At 43.5% G+C, this 18,907-nt stretch overlaps 1 protein-coding gene across 1 annotated transcript; it reads right to left on the bottom strand.

Annotated features, from left to right (window-relative positions):
- Window positions 1-1,020: 1,020 nt before the first annotated feature.
- Window positions 1,021-3,841, bottom strand: LOC306937277 (uncharacterized protein; the record flags this gene model as incomplete). Its single annotated transcript, XM_079520943.1, has 5 exons — window positions 3,710-3,841; window positions 2,187-2,278; window positions 1,417-1,682; window positions 1,229-1,285; window positions 1,021-1,062 (listed from the first exon to the last, which is right to left on the bottom strand). The coding sequence occupies exons 1-5, from the start codon at window positions 3,742-3,744 to the stop codon at window positions 1,021-1,023; spliced, it is 492 nt and encodes a 163-aa protein (XP_079377069.1). The 5' UTR covers window positions 3,745-3,841.
- Window positions 3,842-18,907: the final 15,066 nt, after the last annotated feature.

Raw genomic sequence — 18,907 nt, 5'->3', positions numbered from 1 at the left:
GAAGATATACCAAAAAAGTAATCTGTATTGTAACAAAAAGCAATATGAAATCCAATTAAAACAGCATTTTACCATGTCAGGAACAGGTGTCCAGGCCTTGGTAGAGACCGGGTGGACGTGTGGCCCAGGTTAGAGCTTTAATCAGGCCTAAATATTTGAGCCCCACTCAACATCAGCCCGAGCCCAACCCAAAGCCCAACAAGAACTTCACGAAACCCGTCCTGTGTGTTGGGCTGACTCGGGCTCGCACTGAAATCAAGCTGTCACACACACAGACGTGCTGTGGGGGGGGCAGAGCAGCGCTGTGCAGCAGCCTGTACAGTAGGGGTGTCCAAAGTCCAGCCCACGGGCCAAATGCGGCCTGGGTATACATTTTATACAACCCGGCTAGATTTTTACATTGAAGTTTTATAGCCTTTGCGTTTCCCAGAGTATAATTTGTCAGGATTCTTTGTCTCATTCTGAAGGGGTCAAAGAAAGGCCATTTTATTTCATTTTCTACCTTGCACATCTGGTAATGTGAAATAAGGCTGAAAAGGCTGAGTTATTTGTGCTTTGTTCAAAGTGTGGGTGTAATATTTTCTGATATGGCCCCTTCGGAAAAAAGAAAAGGTTTGGACACCCCTGCTGTACAGCAACAGCAGCGAGAGACAATGCTGCACCTGCGGAATAAAGGGCCTTGCAAACGGGGAGCGATAAAACGTGCCAATAGTTCATTTTCAATGAGACCTGTGATTTTACTCGGAGAAGTCGCGGTGCGACAACGCAAGCGTATTTACGTGAGCGCAGTCCCGTGAATTTGTTGCGCACGTGCTCGTTACGTGCACACGCCCGCGACTCACCAGACCTGGATTCGTTTTTTTTTTACGCTTGTGTTGTTGCGCCCCTCAACAGACCTGGAGGAGACCTGTGTTCCAGGCAACAACGCCTGCGTTCCTCGCTTCACGTTTGCAAGGCCCTTTAGGTACGCTAAAAACAAGTACGTGACCAATTGTGCCCGGCCCGTCTGGTCCGACGGGCTCAGGCTGAAATCTTAAGCTCTAGCCCAGGTGGACCTAAAAGCTGCAGAGAGATCACAAAGACATTACTTATATTTGAGTGTGTCACACATCTACTAGCTCACAATACATTGTGATGCAATGCGTTGAGCTTGAACATATAGAGACCCAAACAATAACAAACTCACAATGAAACAAATATGATATATATGAAGGTAACAGCATGTTACCTTCTCGGGAAGAGGTGGGCTGGATACCAGGTGTACGTGCCCAGGTGGAACAGAAGGCTGCAGATTGAGACACCACAAAGACATTCCTTATTTTTTTGTCACAATGCCTTGTGATGCAATGCGTTGTGCTTGTAGATTGACTCACTAATCTGAAATTTAAATTTAAGTCACAATGAAATTAAAATAACCTTTGACGGAGTACTGTAGTACACACTTGCAGCGTGACTGACGGTGTCCAGGCTTGGCTTCTTTTTTTTTGGGGGGGGGGGGGCATTGGGGCAGACAGACAGCACTCTGGCTTTATAGAATTTCCCATCCTGCCATTTGGCCAAGACCTCATCCTTCGCCTTTAAATCTCTGAAGGAATGAATTATTGTATCCGTCTGTAGGTCACAGGCTCTGTGGATACGTGCAGTCTCCCCGTCCTCTACAAACTGGACGAATACATTTAAACCTAAAGAGCAGAAAAACAAAAGAAACACAATATTTGTGGTGTGATATTCAAATTATTTTTTACAATCAAGGTTTAGCGAGGCAATGATGATGTGCGTCTTGTGCACTCGCAGACCAGACGCGCTGATCCTGATCCACAGACAGCCAGGCACAGAACAATGAGAACACATGCCAACCCAAAGCACTGAGAAACATGTTGCCAAAGTGTTTTTACGGTTTTTATAGAACCAAAGACCAATCTTTATTCCCATTAGGAATATAGTCTGTGGTTCTATGTGGTGGCAATCATTTTAAAATAGCTCGCAGCAACGTATTGGGAAAAAATGAACTAAAAATAACTTAAATGGTTCATTTTTGGAAACATGAACTTTAGTTCACTTTTTTTAATGATGAACTAAAGACGTTCGTTTTTAAATTTGTGAACTGAACTGTAGAAAGTGAACTTGCCAAACACTGAATACAGCTATATTTAACACATGTTTTCACTTCCAACACACAGGCTTACCGTCATCCTGACAGAGCTCTTCACCCCCTGTTGCCTCGTAGTCCTTCAATTTTGTAGGAATATTGCGTGGCCTCTTTTTCACATTGACCATTCTGTGGAACATTGAATAGGAAATGTAAGGGGCACATTGTGAATGCAGATTACATTGTTAAAGTTGTATTAGAGCTAGAGATGTCAACTCTATAGAAACGTTTTACAAGACAGACATAATTTTCCCAACATTGGTTCTCAGCCTTTTGTAAATTCAATCACCCATTGTATCCTATGCATTAGACTGGTGGTTCTCAACCAGTGGTCCGGGGACCGTTCCTTATTAGGGGTTTCCAGGTGGTCCCCAGCTAAATGGACATCTAGTAAACACATGGACCCTTAGATATTGTTTTTGTTAAAACATCTGCATTAATTTACAAATAGTCCACACCAGTGGTTCTCAAACTTTCTTGTGCGAACCTCAAATTGACAATTAGCCCACGGACCCCCCATTTGAAAAGATACACCATTTTAATTAATAAACACCATTTCACAAATAAAATGTTGCACACTGCTCCTTGCTTAGCAACTCAATTTATTCTGAAGATTAACCTTCATCAATATTGTCTTACAATAATGTTCCCAGCAGCATACATACATCATGTTCACAGGTGTGAGACAATCACACTCCACAGTAAGAGTGTCTCTCAATGATAGTCTGTGAATAATCACCCTAACCAGACAAGACATTCTTTTGTGATATAATGTTGTATAAAATGTACCCCCAGGCCCAATGTCAACCCAACATGCATTAGGCTACGGATCTCATTTAATGGCAATTCCATCTCTTGGACCCACATTTATAATATAGTCAAATCAATGTTCCATTCCTAACTCCAAGTGTGTAGAGGTCCATTTGGTTCCCAACTATCCATCTAGCTGGGAGCCCCTGGAACTCCCTCAAGGACCCCCTGGGGGTCTTACTCCTATACCAACATCAATACAGCATGGCATTGTGGACCAAATATTATCCAATGATTGAAAATACTATTTAGTTTCGGGTCTGAGGGGCTAAAGCTCATCAAATAGTGGGCCGTGGCACAAATGCCCAGTAAATAATGGACCTTGATATGAGATGGGTTGAAAACCACAAATTCAAGTCATTTTTATTTATTTATTTCAAGCTCCAACGCCAAGCCCATGTCCTCCCCGTGTCCCAGATTTATTCTTAGTCAGGTTGATGGTCCCTGCATTGCCCACAATCAGTTGAAAAACCCTGGCATATAGCAGTGTCGATTTTTTCTTAAAAGGACGTCTTTATTATTGTTCTGTAACATATGCTTGCGTATACAACTAGCTTCCAGCAAACGTTAGCATGTTAGTTCTCTCTGTTGCTAGCTAATGTGCTAGCACAAGCAGCATGGTCTCCTCAGGGTTCCCTATCCCTACATTCACGTAGGCTACTAATACCGCTCAACTTACAACTATATTCTGCCGTTCTAAACATTACTTGGAACACATATTCCTTGAAACTATATTTGTTTCATTCTTACCTTTTCCCTCCGGCGTTCGGTTTACTTTTGTCCATTTTGTCGTGTTGCTCTTATGCTGACAAACGCTGTTCGTCACTGGAGCCCCGCGCGCCTTTCTCTCGCTTTCTCTGGATAAATCAGCTGTTTCCGGTTTAGTGTCCAATGGCCTTCGAGATACGATCGTAGAGGCGGGCCCATTGCCGAGTCAGACCCAATGAGATACTTTTTCCGGCCCATGAAGTTAGGCTGTCATCAATGATCAAATTAAGACATCATCACTACAAAGTATAGATAGATTACTTGACCCTATAAAGCATTATATGGGTATTGGAGCTAGATCAAACAATATTAATAGATTAAATAGAATGATGAAATTAGTGTGGTTGCCTTTTGCAATACATTTTACCACGGTTTATAAGTGAAGATGCTTATATGGAAAACCCTGTAAACCAGTGGTTTGGATGACATAATGTAGCCTAAATAAAGTGTATATACCAGTAAGACGCCCTGAGGGCGAGGACGTATGTGTGCACGCATCTGCCTGAGTGACGGCAGACTGCTTGGTGAGCGCTGGTGCTTTGGAATGTGGGGTCAGATCAACATATGGAATGAATTATGTACTGGCCATATGGAGCGTGTCCCTTTCCTATATATGGAGTTCTGTGTCAGGCATGCCAAACAATGGAGGGTTGTGAACTTGTGATGTCAGAACAGATATGTAGTTCTGTGTCAGGCATGCCCAAATATGGAGTGTTATGATGTCAGCTCCATATATGGACCCATGCAGGGCAGGGGCCCTAGCTGTCCAGAGCCCGGGCAGATGCCTTTTTGGGTCAGTTCTGGACAACCGTAGGTTAGAGCGACTCGACACCGGGAACTGCACTCCCTGTGGTGGTGTGGAACACGTGTCGAATCTGAAGTCGGTGCAGGCGAACTGTTCTCGAGTGGATTATTACACACGCGCACACACACACACACACACACACACACACACCCCGTGGGGGCGTTTTTGGGGGTCTCAAGGTTCGGGGACCCCTGGGGACCCCCAACGGTGGTGGTCTTATCTCTCTACGATGTCAGGAAGTGGGTGTAAACGCCTCCTATCGGTCCCTTGCCCTCGAAACACGTCTGGGAAAAAGTGAGACCATTTTCGGACTCAGCACGACAAGCTGAACACGCTGATATGTGTTTCCCAGCACACGGACTTACGGTTCTCTTAATTGGCTAGCGTTAGGGTTAGTTTTCAACGCGCGATAGCTCGGGAACGATAGGTCCGTCAGCCAAGTAATTCACATGGGCGCGTACAGCTCTCCAAGATCTACGCTCCGATAGGTCCGCCATTCTCGTGCGACACCCGTAACAAGAGTTCTCCAACTCTGACCTGTAATCCACAAGCCATATAGACATGGTAAACCGTACAGTGTATTGAATGGTGAAATGCTAACCCTAATTTTGAGAACCACACGTCCGTGCGCGGGGAGACACATATTGGCGCGTTCGTATCATCGATAGCTATGCGTGGATGTAAAGCACGCCCATTTTCGACCTTTGTGGGAGGAGCTATCGCGCATCAAAGTCTAACCCTAGTTTTCTGAACCACATGACCGTGTGTGGAGAAGACACATATCAGATTGTTCGTCATGACAAGCTATATAACATACTAAAAGATGGGCCCCTAATATCCAATGGTTTTTGACTTAGAGGCCTTAGAGAGGCTAGAAAAATAACACATTTTTTTTTGTCAACGGGACCAATTCCATTAAATCCAGCATGAACAAGTGAGTCAGACTAAGTAGTTTTAGTAAAAAAAATAAAATATTTGTGTTTGTGGGGTCCAAAAAACGTGTCTAAAAAAATATCTAAAATATTTAGAAGTGTCGTAGAGACTTGAAACCAATTCCATTGGATTCCCTGTGCTTCAGACATGAATAAACACCCTTTGTTTTAGAAAAATTGGTTATTCCCTGTCGATTATAGCCTTAAAGGGCCTCGACACCATACAAAGGTCACGGGCGTGACCATTGATAGTTAGAAGTGTCAGGACCAAGTTCATTGGATTCAGCTGGATGAGAAGAAGAAAAAAATTGCCTGCTCAAAACAAACGGACAAATTTTGGATTTTTAATTGATTTTAACGCGTTGGAGGCCACTAAAAATCAAATTTTTTAAGGATTCCTCTAAATACACTCCCCCCCCCCCCTATGTCAAGTAAGGGAAATCTAATGGTGTTAGTTTTAAATGTCTAGAAGACTTAGAAATGGGTCAAATTGCTGTTTGAAAGTTTAAAAAAATCATATTTTCCTTCTACCCCCACTAAACCAATGGCGCTGAATCATAATATGTAGGTTATATCTCAATCCGACAACCAGAAGTGCCTTAATTGTTTATGGTTGGCAACACTGGAGCTGGGGAATAATCATGGTAAATTACACTCTTGTACAGTAGGTGGCGTATGCACATCCGGTTGGTTTCCATCCGCATCCGCCATAACAAAGGAGAGAAGAAGAAGAACAAAGCGTATGTACTGAGCTAAGCGTAAGCGAGAACTTTTAGTGAGAGAAAGAGTCAACAAACTGTCATCCAGACATCCACACAGCACAAGGGAGCACCGCAGCAAACACATACGTGTCTTTTGGAAGCAAAAAACAATCCGGGAACAACAAAGATGTTTCCAGCGACTACCAACAAAAGATATCGAGGTAAGGGGTTAAAAAAGAAGAGTCTTGTGTTTTTTGTAGTTGGACAGGGTTCCCGCGGTCCTGTACAAGTTTGGATTTTAGCCGTATAGCCGTTGTCTAAAAGTTGAAACCAACGTCAATACCAACACTAGCTATATGCTTCATAAGTAGCCTATATATTTTCGCGTTTGTTTGTGTCTAAATGAGTGACATCTTAAAGTTAAGTTGAACGTTGAAAATGAAACTGTGTGAGGGAGACGCCATTTTGTGCCAAAATGCCGCGGTTCAGATTGGGCTCCTGTGTCTATGGGTGTCGCCATTTTGTCTCTAAAAGGCGCGGGAGTTTTTATTCATGGGGGTTTTATTGTCATTTGTTTTGGTTCATGAAGAGTAAGACATGCATGCATGCACTTATGTTTTTGATTAACTCTTTAAAGTTATTTTCTTTACATATATGTTGTCAATGTGGTGGAACCAAAACATTGTAAACCTACATTCAGGGGCATGCGAGCATGCATCAGAGGTTTAATGTCAATTGTTAACAGTTTCAAGCAGCCATAAACTGTGAAATGTATACCTTACTGCTAAAGGTCATTATTGAACATTAAGGGTCAATTAAGGTATTGAATAAGAGGGAATGAAGTCCATTAATGCGATTTGAAACCGTGATGTAAAAAATATAATTACTGAACACAAAATGATATAGAAAAGATGATAAGATGTGATATGACATTTGATACTGTGGGGTTTAATAACACCTAGAGTGAAATACATTCTGGAAAGTGAAACATCAAGCTGTATTTTTGCTGTTACTCAGGAGCAGCTGCGGTACCAGGCCAGTTGAGACAAGATCCTGACCCACGATGGAGGAGAAATAAGGGGACATTCGAAACCTCCAAACGATACAGAAGAAGAACTGTATTGGTGAGTGTTTAAAAAAGTGTTTACAAGTAATATCATTATTTGTATAGGCTTCTCACCACATTCATATTTGGCTTTGCTAGATATTGAGTATCACAATAATTCACACAATTGAGGATGCAATATGAGCTTGCACCTACTGACTTAAGGTCATTTTATTGTTCACCTTTCAACAGAATCAACCAGAAGAGCAGAGACCAGCTGATGACTTCCAACAGGACCCTGATGAGCAGTGTCTAACAGGTACCCAAATTTATTGTGAACGGGGAGGGAACCTATTTCCCAGTTTACATGTCTGTCAGTAATCATTGGGACTGCACGTGCGTGTAAGGCCTCATAAACACGAACATTCTGTGATTAATGGCTGCCACAAAGGGAGTCACATGGTTTGACCAAACATTTGTTTGATGAGGCAGCAATCAAACACAAATGTTTGGCCAAACCATGTGACTTCCATTGGAATTGCATTGTGGCAGCCATTAATCACAGATGGAGCACAGAACATTCGTTTGATACGTGTGAATGATGCCCAACACCTGCTCAGATCACCCTTTCAGAGCAGAATATTTGGTATCTGGTCAGTTATAGTGTTATGCTGCTTTTGCCCAGCTAGTTTCTCTGCCACTGCCCTATTTCACGTAGTTTGGTGGCGGTTAGTTTTACATGGTTGTGAGCTCAGCACTAGTGCAGTTACTTATGCAAGCTATATCTGTCTCTTTTGAGGCGTCTGTCGAGGCCCCTATGCAATCTACTATTGGGTGGCGTGGACTTAGCTTGTAATCTTTAAAGATGTCCCTTTGTACTTTCTCCTGCAATGTGAATACTAAAATTGGGAGTACTTGGTAACTCCATCTGGTTACACATAGTTTACAATACATATGCATACGTTATGTATGCAGCCTACATAATTCTGACCTAACTGCAGAAACTTGATTGCTTTTCACTTCCTGTGTTCTACCAAGGAAGCTTAGAGAAGGAAGTGTCATGGTCACGTGACTGTCCTGCGCCATGACACTTTCATGGGAGCCAAATCTCGCACCAGATGTTACATGAATACAAAGCAGTGAATGGAGCAAGCTTGCTCCAGCTCATAAAAGATATTATTTATGAACCATTGAGACCTGTGTCATATAATCGGTTCAGGCATATAAAAGAAGACGCATCAGTTTGTTTTCTAATCACTTGCTTTTCGGTGTGCACAGTGCACATCACTTTATTTGAGGATTTAAACGGCAGTGGGTATCGTGAGATTTGGCTGCCAGACAGGAAACGGTGGACAGTCTTGCGATACTTGGCACGTTCAGAAACATACTTTTTGCTATCTAGATACCTCTATAAAATTACAGTGTACACATCGAAAAGCAGCACAGCAGACACTGTTATGTCTTCTGTCATTTGCCAGAAGTGATTACTTTACAAAAGATGTCAGTCATTCTGAGCTCTCATTGACTCCAGTGCATTCTGCCGAACTTCCGGGTGCAGTTTGGCTCCTATAATGCGACGAATCTGCCGTCTGGAATTGCGTGATAGCGAAAATGACGTTGGTGACCTTACCTCCATTTCATATACCTTGTGTTCTACATTAACAGGCATGGTGATGCCAGATCCCTGCGAACGAAATTCACCCAGCAGCAGTAACAGGCTAGAGAGAGGGACGCACGCCTACATTGAACCAGGTATAGATCGATGCACACAATGATTTGTAGTCTTATTTGGTTGTCAATTAGGGTGCTGAGGGTGAAATGTGGTCATATGAATGGATATGTAGATGGCTAGCTGAAACTCAATATGATTCTCTATTTATTTTGTGTTGCAGGCATAGCGATGCCACATCCCTGTGAACGCAATTCACCCAGCAGCAGTAACAGGCCAGAGAGAGGGACGCACGCCTACATTGAACCAGGTATAGATTGATGCACACAATGATTTGTAAATTATTAGACCTCAGCTTTATTTGGTTGTCAATGAAGGTGCTGAGGGTGAAATGTGGTCATATGAATGGAGATATATGTAGATGGCTAGCTGAAACTCAATATGATTCTGTATTTATTTTGTGTTATAGATATAGCGATGCAAGATCCCTGTGAATGCAATTCACCCAGCAGCAGTAACAGGCCAGAGAGAGGGACACACGCCTACATTGAACCAGGTATAGATCGATGCACACAATGATTTGTAGTCTATTAGACCTCAGCTTTATTTGGTTGTCAATTAGGGTGCTGAGGGTGAAATGTGGTCATATGAATGGATATGTAGATGGCTAGCTGAAACTCAATATGATTCTGTATTTTGTGTTACAGGCATAGCGATTCCAGATCACTGTGAACGCAATTCACCCAGCAGCAGTAACAGGCCAGAGAGAGGGACACACGCCTACATTGAACCAGGTATAGATCGATGCACACAATGATTTGTAGTCTATTAGACCTCAGCTTTATTTGGTTGTCAATTAGGGTGCTGAGGGTGAAATGTGGTCATATGAATGGATATGTAGATGGCTAGCTGAAACTCAATATGATTCTGTATTTTGTGTTACAGGCATAGCGATTCCAGATCACTGTGAACGCAATTCACCCAGCAGCAGTAACAGGCCAGAGAGAGGGACACACGCCTACATTGAACCAGGTATAGATCGATGCACACAATGATTTGTAGTCTATTAGACCTCAGCTTTATTTGGTTGTCAATTAGGGTGCTGAGGGTGAAATGTGGTCATATGAATGGATATATATGTAGATGGCTAGCTGAAACTCTGTACTTCTTTTGTGTTATAGGCATAGCGATGCAAGATCCCTGTGAACACACTGATCCCTGCAGCAGCAGCAGTTCCAGTCCAGAGAGAGGTCCCTGCAGTGAACGCCATCATGACACTGATCTTACCATTGGTGAACATTTTCTTTTTTCTGAAGACTGCACAAGGGAGATCCCTAATTGGGACAATTTAGACCAGTCAGATTCCATGCCTCAACAAATCCAGGGATTTGGTGAGCATGAGTGGTCATTTAATGATGGAATTGGTGATCATGAGTGGTCATTTGATAATGGCCTTGATCCGTCTGACAGTCAGTCAGAGAGCTTAGCAGAGGAAGTGAACAATGGCGATTGTCCACTCTATAGAAACGCCCCACTTTCTGTTGCTGAAAGTCTTCTCCTTATAATGACATTTGCAAACAGACATAAAATCACAGGAAAAGCTTTAAGTGACTTAATAGCACTCGTTAGTATTCACTGTCCAAGTGAATTACAGACAGAGTGTCTTATGAATTTGCGGAAATTCAAAGAGTTTTTTGATTGCTCAGCTTCTTCCTCCGTACTATTGCACAAATATTGCAACAGTTGTTTTATGTCTGTTGGTAATGACACCCAGTGTCCAGCTTGTCATGCGCCTGTGTCAGAGGGTTCGGTTTCATATTTCATTGAGGTTCCAGTTGAAGCACAGTTGAAGTCCTTGTTTGCCAAGCCAGGTTTTGAGGAAAAGTTGAATTTCAGGTTCAGCCGCCAAAAGAAACATCTTGACAACATAGAGGAAATATATGATGGAGAACTATATCAGAGTTTCACAAAAAACGGTGGACCACTAAGCGATCCGAGAAACATTTCTTTTATGTGGAACACGGATGGGGTACCTGTCTTCAAGTCCTCTAAATTCTCTGTTTGGCCGTTTTATTGCATCATAAATGAACTTGGTTTTGTAGAACGCACAAAGCGTGAAAACATGATTTTTGCAGGTCTTTGGTTTGGGGATTCGAAACCAGACATGCTAACCTTTCTTAAACCACTTTGTGAAACTCTCAATAAACTTGAAAGAGATGGTGTTCTTGTTCAGTTTGCTGGAGTGCCAGAGCCTTTCATTTGCAAAGTCCAGACCATTGCAGGGACTTGTGATTTACCAGCAAAAGCAATAGTGCTAAACTCTGTACAGTTCAATGGCCATTTTGGATGTTTAAAATGTGAACAGCCTGGTCAGACAGTAAAGACTGGCGTTAGGGGTCATGTACATGCCTTTCCTTATCAAGAAGCCGACCCAAAAGGCCCTCCGCGTACACATCAGGGGTACATGAATGATGCCAGGATGGCGTATGACACACAAAGAATTGTACATGGGGTGAAAGGTCCTACTTGGCTTGGCAAACTTGACAGCTATAATGTAATCTCTGGTACTGGCATTGATTACATGCACTCTGTACTACTTGGAGTCATGCGTCTCCTCATGTTTCTGTGGTTTTCCTCAGAATTCTCCAGACGTCCTTTTAGCATGGCCAAGTCAGTACATGAAATGGACAGACGCATTAGTGAAATTAAGCCACCTGCTTCGGTACGATATCCACGCTCCATCTTCTCTCACCGAATGTACTTTAAAGCTTCTGAGTACAGGTCTATGTTGTTGTACTTTGGGCCTGTTGTGTTCTGGGGAACTCTTGGAGGTGTGTACTATAACCATTTCCTGCTTCTTAGTGAAGCAATATTCATTCTTTTGATGGAGTCAATAACACCTGCCCAAATCGATCATGCTGAGAGACTTCTATGGAACTTTTGTTCACAGATAGGTAACCTTTATGGAGAGCGATATCTAACCGCCAATGTACATTTGCTTGTGCACTTAGCAGATAGTGTCAGGGCTCTTGGGCCTTTGTGGACACACTCTTGCTTTCATTTTGAGGACAAAAATGGATATATACTTAGTCTTATTCATGGGACTCAGAACATTCCTATGCAAATGGTTAATGCTGTTAAGCTCATACAGTGTCTCCCAAGTATTGCTACAACCATTAACCCAGATAATGTAGCTGCTAAACTGTTGGCCAAAATGACCGGTAATGACATTTGTGGTGCACATGTCACCAAAGCGATGCTGATTGGTGCATCCACTGATCAGTCTCTTGGACCAGATGATATGTTAGCCTTTGAAAAATGCCTTGGTCACAGATCACACAATTTGGTAAAAACTTTCAAAAGAGCACAGATTGGCAGAACTGTGTACAACTCAAAGCAGTATGTGAAAGACAGAAGAAGAAACAATAATACTGTGACATTCCATGATGCCATGCAGGTTAAATATGGCCAGATTGATTTTTTCTGTTCTTACAAACAAAGACAATTTGTTTTTCTGAATGAATACTCACGACAAGGCACCCATCTTTTGAAAGATAATGTAACCGGTGGGACATGTTTTCACATGGTGAGCTTGGTTGAAATCCCACTAAAAAGGACGGTTTTAGCACTTGAGAATGTTTTGGCCAAGGTAATGTTCATAGATTTGTCTTCCATACCTGGCATTGTGTTTGCTGCACATTTCCCGAACACACTAGAGAGGGATTAGACAGTGTTTTGAGTCTGTTCATAGACCGGTGCTTGCGCAGCACTTGCCTTCCAAACTGTCTGCTTTGAAGAGCTATGAACTCTAAAAAGCATCAGGCCACACTCGCAGCCATGTGTCTGCCCAGTGCCCATGTGCTGTTATGAATTGGGACACACTGTCGACCAAGAGACAGAACCCTCTGGGACTGCTGTTATTACTGTATGTTTATCTGCAGAGCTATTAAATCATCTGGGCCTAGAACCCTCTGATTTCACTGCTCTGGGACAGGTTTTAATTTCTATTCGTTATATTCAGTGTCAGCGCCTAGAACCCTCTGAAGATAAACAAGACATAATTAACAGCTGTCACAGAGCTAGGAAATGACCTGTTTCAGATTCTAGGACTGTTTGAAAAAATCTTACTGTTTATCTTCAGAACTATGAAATCAGTATGTCGGAGCCTAGAACCCTCTGAAGATGACTAATAGAAATTAAAAGCTGTCCCAGAGCTAGGAAATCAGTGTATCTGAGCCTAGAACCCTCTGAAGGTAATTAAAATCGGTCCCAGAGCGATGAAATCTGTTCGCTTCAGAGCCTAGAGCGCTATAGGACAGCTGATATTACTGTGTATCTTCCGAGCAATGGATCCGTGTTTCTTAGCTATAGGACCCCAAGTCTGGAGAATTCTGAGGAAAACTACAGAAACATGTTTATCTTCAGAGCTAGAAAAGGTTTCTGTTTCAGAGCACATAGAAACAGTGTCCAGCTTGTGAAGAGTGTCAGAGAATTAAGCTTAAACTGTGCTTCAACTGGAACCTCAATGTAATATGAAGTCTATTATGTAATTGTATCCTTTTTGTTTCCAGAGACAGAACCCTCTGGGACTGCTGTTATTACTTTATGTTTATCTGCAGAGCTATTAAATCATCTGAGCCTAGAACCCTCTGATTTCACTGCTCTGGGACAGGTTTTAATTTCTATTTGTTATATTCAGTGTCAGCGCCTAGAACCCTCTGAAGATAAACAAGACATAATTAACAGCTGTCACAGAGCTAGGAAATGACCTGTTTCAGGTTCTAGGACTGTTTGAAAAAAATGTTACCGTTTATCTTCAGAACTATGAAATCAGTATGTCGGAGCCTAGAACCCTCTGAAGATGACTAATGGAAATTAAAAGCTGTCCCAGAGCTAGGAAATCAGTGTATCTGAGCCTAGAACCCTCTGAAGGTAATTAAAATCGGTCCCAGAGCGATGGAATCTGTTCGCTTCAGAGCCTAGAGCGCTATAGGACAGCTGATATTACTGTGTATCTTCCGAGCAATGGATCTGTGTTTCTGAGCTATAGGACCCCAAGTCTGGAGAATTCTGAGGGAAACTACAGAAACATGTTTATCTTCAGAGCTAGAAAAGGTTTCTGTTTCAGAGCACATAGAAACAGTGTCCAGCTTGTGAAGAGTGTCAGAGAATTAAGCTTAAACTGTGCTTCAACTGGAACCTCAATGTAATATGAAGTCTATTATGTAATTGTATCTGTTTTGTTTCTAGTTTACACCTGAGTCAAAAGAGGGGTGTGCAGGCTTTATGGGGTCTCTGTATTTACAGCATTGGTTCTCAAACTGGGGTCTGAGTACACTACACCCAGGGCTCCTTAAGGGAATTACAGGGGGTCCCCAGCTAAATGATAGTTATTAGGAACCACATTTATCTTAGCTGGTCCATTTGTTTCCATGTGTACACTCAGACTTAAATTAACTTTATATTATATAGTATGAATTGAGTTCCCTGAGATGCCAATGCCATTAAATGGTGGTCTGTAATGTGTAACATTGGGTGTCGGTCACATTCATATGCTCCTGAACATGGAAAAAGACACGCACATCTTTGCATAATAGGCATTGGCAATGTCACCAGTGTCTTTGTCATACACACAAGCGTGGTCTGTAAACTGGGGGTCCTTGCAATTAAAATGGTTGAGAATCACTGCTAGAGCTGTACCATTCTCTTATGGGGTTCCTGGAATATCTCCAAATGGGAGGTCCATGTTGTAATGTGTAACATTGGGTGTCTTTGAGCACCACTGATTTACAGCAAAACACTGTATTGGTAGTCTCTTTACTTTGGAATGCTGACTTGACTTCATGAATATAACTGTCATGCAATGTGACAGTTCTGTTTACAAAATGCTGTACCCCCTCCAACGGTATACTCCAACAATACTGCCCCATTTTCAACTGTTTTGTTATTTTGTGACACTTGCTTTGGAAATGTAAATGTTTTCTCATGCCAATAAAGCTCCATTGAATTCCTTCACAGCTGAATTTTTGTGTTATTCCATGTAATGTGTGTATCTTGTACTTTCTGAGTCTTTTTGATACAGAGACAGTCATGGCAGCAAGACTAACTGTTCAGGAGAGGAGAAATTTCTTATGTTTTTATCCAAAATTAGTTAATAGCACAGGCAGCTATTCACATGCTAGAGCATGTCTGAAATTAATGTTGGCGCTGAAATCATATGTAAATATGAAATGCTTAAACATCTAGTTAGTTAATGTTGGAACCAAGCCTGTTTTCTCAACTCGCTGTTTTCTGCAATACATTACTCTATAAGCCATTCTCAAACAACCAATATGTCAATTTTAAGCTATGATTTCCTGCTTTTTTTTTTAAATCAATGATTTAGCCGTGGTCAAACGGTCCCACATGATGATAAAGCAAGCAAATTAATCTAGTGTGAACTGTGAAACATTTAATCCAAAAAGTTAGTTAATGCAATTAAACAGCATCACATTAGTTAAACCTATATGGTGTGATCTATTCAACAATTACAAAGGCATTATACGCACACATTCAACATGCATCATTGCATCAGCTGATCATATGAGAATTGTTGATCTGATTGATTACTGGCCAATCTGAGTTTTAAATGGGATTATGTTGATCTCTTTTACAGATCAACAGAGGTCGTTGTGAGACAAAGCTGAGATGTATCTAAAGCCTTAAATGAGATTTAAATGAGATTATGTTGAGATCTCTTTTACAGATCAACAGAGGTTGTTGTGAGACAAAGCTGAGATGTATCTAGAAGCCTTAAATGAGACTTAAACGAGATTATGTTGAGATCTCTTTTACAGATCAACAGAGGTCGTTGTGAGACAAAGCTGAGATTTATCTAAAGCCTTAAATGAGATTTAAATGAGATTATGTTGAGATCTCTTTTACAGATCAACAGAGGTCGTTGTGAGACAAAGCTGAGATGTATCTAAAGCCTTAAATGAGATTTAAATGAGATTATGTTGAGATCTCTTTTACAGATCAACAGAGGTTGTTGTGAGACAAAGCTGAGATGTATCTAGAAGCCTTAAATGAGACTTAAACGAGATTATGTTGAGATCTCTTTTACAGATCAACAGAGGTCGTTATGAGACAAAGCTGAGATGTATCTAAAGCCTTAAATGAGATTTAAATGAGATTATGTTGAGATCTCTTTTACAGATCAACAGAGGTTGTTGTGAGACAAAGCTGAGATGTATCTAGAAGCCTTAAATGAGACTTAAACGAGATTATGTTGAGATCTCTTTTACAGATCAACAGAGGTCGTTGTGAGACAAAGCTGAGATGTATCTAGAAGCCTTAAATGAGACTTAAATGAGATAATGTTGAGAGCTCTCTCTGAGCTAAGTTTGAGACGCAACAATTATGCTAAATTGAGCAACATTTGAGCCATTATTGAGATCTCCTGTATAGATCATTAGAGGTTCCATCTGAGACATGTTTCTCAGCAGAAAATGGTGAGAAACAGGAGCCATAGCTGAGATCTCCTTTTTGTATCACATTGATCTCATTTATGGCTTGAGAAACCAAAGAGAAATAGACGAGCTCTCAATCTTGGATTCTGCTTTCCTCTGGGTTTAGCCACGATTACGAGCAGAGTCTGGTGTCTCAGTAATTGCATACCGGTAGCCTAAGGCTGAAATACAGTTGTGATGATCTACACACCCAGCCTGAAAAGCAAAAATGCACAGAATGAATGATTATCAGAATAGTATAGCTACATACTTTCATACATACATTAATCTAGGCTCCTTGCATCTATCTTAAGTATCAAACAAATCAATTGCGCACAGCAGTGCATAACAAGATAGCTCAACCACCGACATTCCCCGCTGTTCACAGTCACCACATTATAGTTAGCCAGTTTCAGGGGGAAAGACACAATGTACTACTCATGTTGGCTGTTAAAGTCCCAACCTTGGTAAATGGTAAATGGTGCATTTATATAGCGCCTTTATCAGAGACGTGCTGGCCATTGGGAAATTCGGGACAACTCCCGAACGGCCGGTCCAGTCCAGGCCGGTCTGGGCCAGCCGTTCTTTTTTTGGTATTAATAAAATAGGCTAGAGGGCCTCCGCAACTCCACTTCCCGGGCTGAATTATGGGCCCACCACGTCCCTGGCCTTTATCCAAGGCGCTTTACATAGATTGCGCATTACATTCACCCATTCACTAGTAGAGATCACACCATCAACCAAGAGTCTCGTTGGAACAGTTTTATTGCAAAAGACAGGTAAATGCAGGTGGCTGTGTTTGTTGGTGACATGGCATGGGGAACATTGTGACAGGTTATACATGTGTAGGGTGTGCTGGGGAAGGAAGAGGGTTAGTTGTTGGGGCGGCCGCGGGGGGGGGGGGGGGGGTGTGTTGGGCTGTCAGGGGGTCTTTTGGGCTGTTGGGGCCGTGGGGGGCTTGTCGGGCTGGGGGGGCGAGCGTGTCTCGGCGGGGGGCCCGGGGTCGGTGTGCGGGGGGCCGGATGGGAGGGGGGGCCAGGTGCGGATCGACAGTAGGGTGACTGGGGCGAGGCGGGGGATGAGGACGAGGCTGGGGATCCGAGTGAGGCGGGGCGCGGGCTGGTGCCGCGGGGGGAGGACGAGAGAGAGGAGGGAGGGGATGAGTGGACGGATGATGAGGAGAGGGAGGGGGGGCAACGGGGGCGAGGTGGGGGCCCTGAGGGTTTTGGCTATGGGGCCCATGATTTCTCTTGGATCGGAAGCGACCGAGGCCCCAAAAGATGGTGCTGGGGGCTATGTGGCCAGAGCGCGGTGGGCTCGGAGGAGGTCGTGGGGGTCGGAACGGACGTAGGTGTTGTACGCCTGGGACGTCCATCTTCCGAGGACCTGGATCATGGACCCGGGAACGCCATTTCGGGAGGCGGTGGTGGCGGCGCCTATGCGAAATGAATGGCCCGAGAAGTGGTCGGCGGCATAGCCGGTCTGGGTGAGGATGAGGCGAAGGTGGCGATGGAACCAGGCTCGGGTGACGACCGAACCGGTTTCCGTGGTGAATAGCGGGTCGGATGGGGCTGCGTTTTGGGCCTGGCGGGTGGGGAGGTGGAGGACTAGTGGCTCGTATGGGCGAGTTGAGTCTGAAGATGCGGATGGGGGCGGAGCGGCCGAATTGGTCGGTCTTGCTGTGTCTGAGGGTATAGATGATGGTTGATGGGTCTAGGACCGAGAGATCGGCCAGACATGGGTGGAGGGTAGGGTTAAAGCGTGAGTTGGGCGTGGTGAACTCCGAGCACCTGAGGAACCCGAAGAACGCCAGGAGGAAGAGCGATTCGAGGGTGGCGTCTGTGAGTGGGTTGGAGTAGCCGGAGCGGAGGACGTGGATGCAGGCGGTGAGGATGTCGGCGGTGAGGGGTTGTCGGCTAGGCGGGCTGCGGGGTTCGAGGCGTTTGATGCCTCTGAGGAGCAGGGCGACGTGGGGATTAGGGTTTAATGCCGGGATCCCGGGATTTCGGTCCTCCCGGTTATAGGGCACGCAATTTCCCGCCCGGAAATTTCTTCGGGACCCGTTGTCCCGGAGTTTTTTTTTTTTCTTGTAGGGAAATTACACTATTGGAGTTTTCACACAGTGCGCGTTCTTTCCCCTTATCTATGAGTGATCAAATGTTCAATCTGAACCCTCCCATCATTTTCAAACATGTTAGATGATATTTATATGGAATTATGGATTACACTCGAGGGCTGCAAGCCTGCAACGGGAACTGGAGCCAGCGGGACCCAATGTAAATGTTTGCGGCGCGGGCGGTATTTAAATAGCCTACCTGCGGGCGGGCAGGCACGGCCGCCGGCCGGTCAAGATGAAATCAGTGGGACCCCGCGAATCCTGCATCCTCCCGCAATTAATCAGATAGGCCTACAGAGTTTATATACACTTTAGCAAAATATGAATGTCTGACAGACATCTTCAGGCACGCTCCCAAAGCTGCTGCACCTGTCAATCATTAGCCTAATCAGTCACTCTGTGAGAATTGTGTGTATTACGGA

The sequence above is a fragment of the Electrona antarctica genome, assembly GCF_951216825.1.
Source record: "Electrona antarctica genome assembly, chromosome: 14".
In the NCBI taxonomy this organism is placed as follows: Eukaryota; Metazoa; Chordata; class Actinopteri; order Myctophiformes; family Myctophidae; genus Electrona; species Electrona antarctica.
Note: the sequence above shows the minus strand (reverse complement) of the source record. Positions and strands in the feature narration are given on the sequence as shown.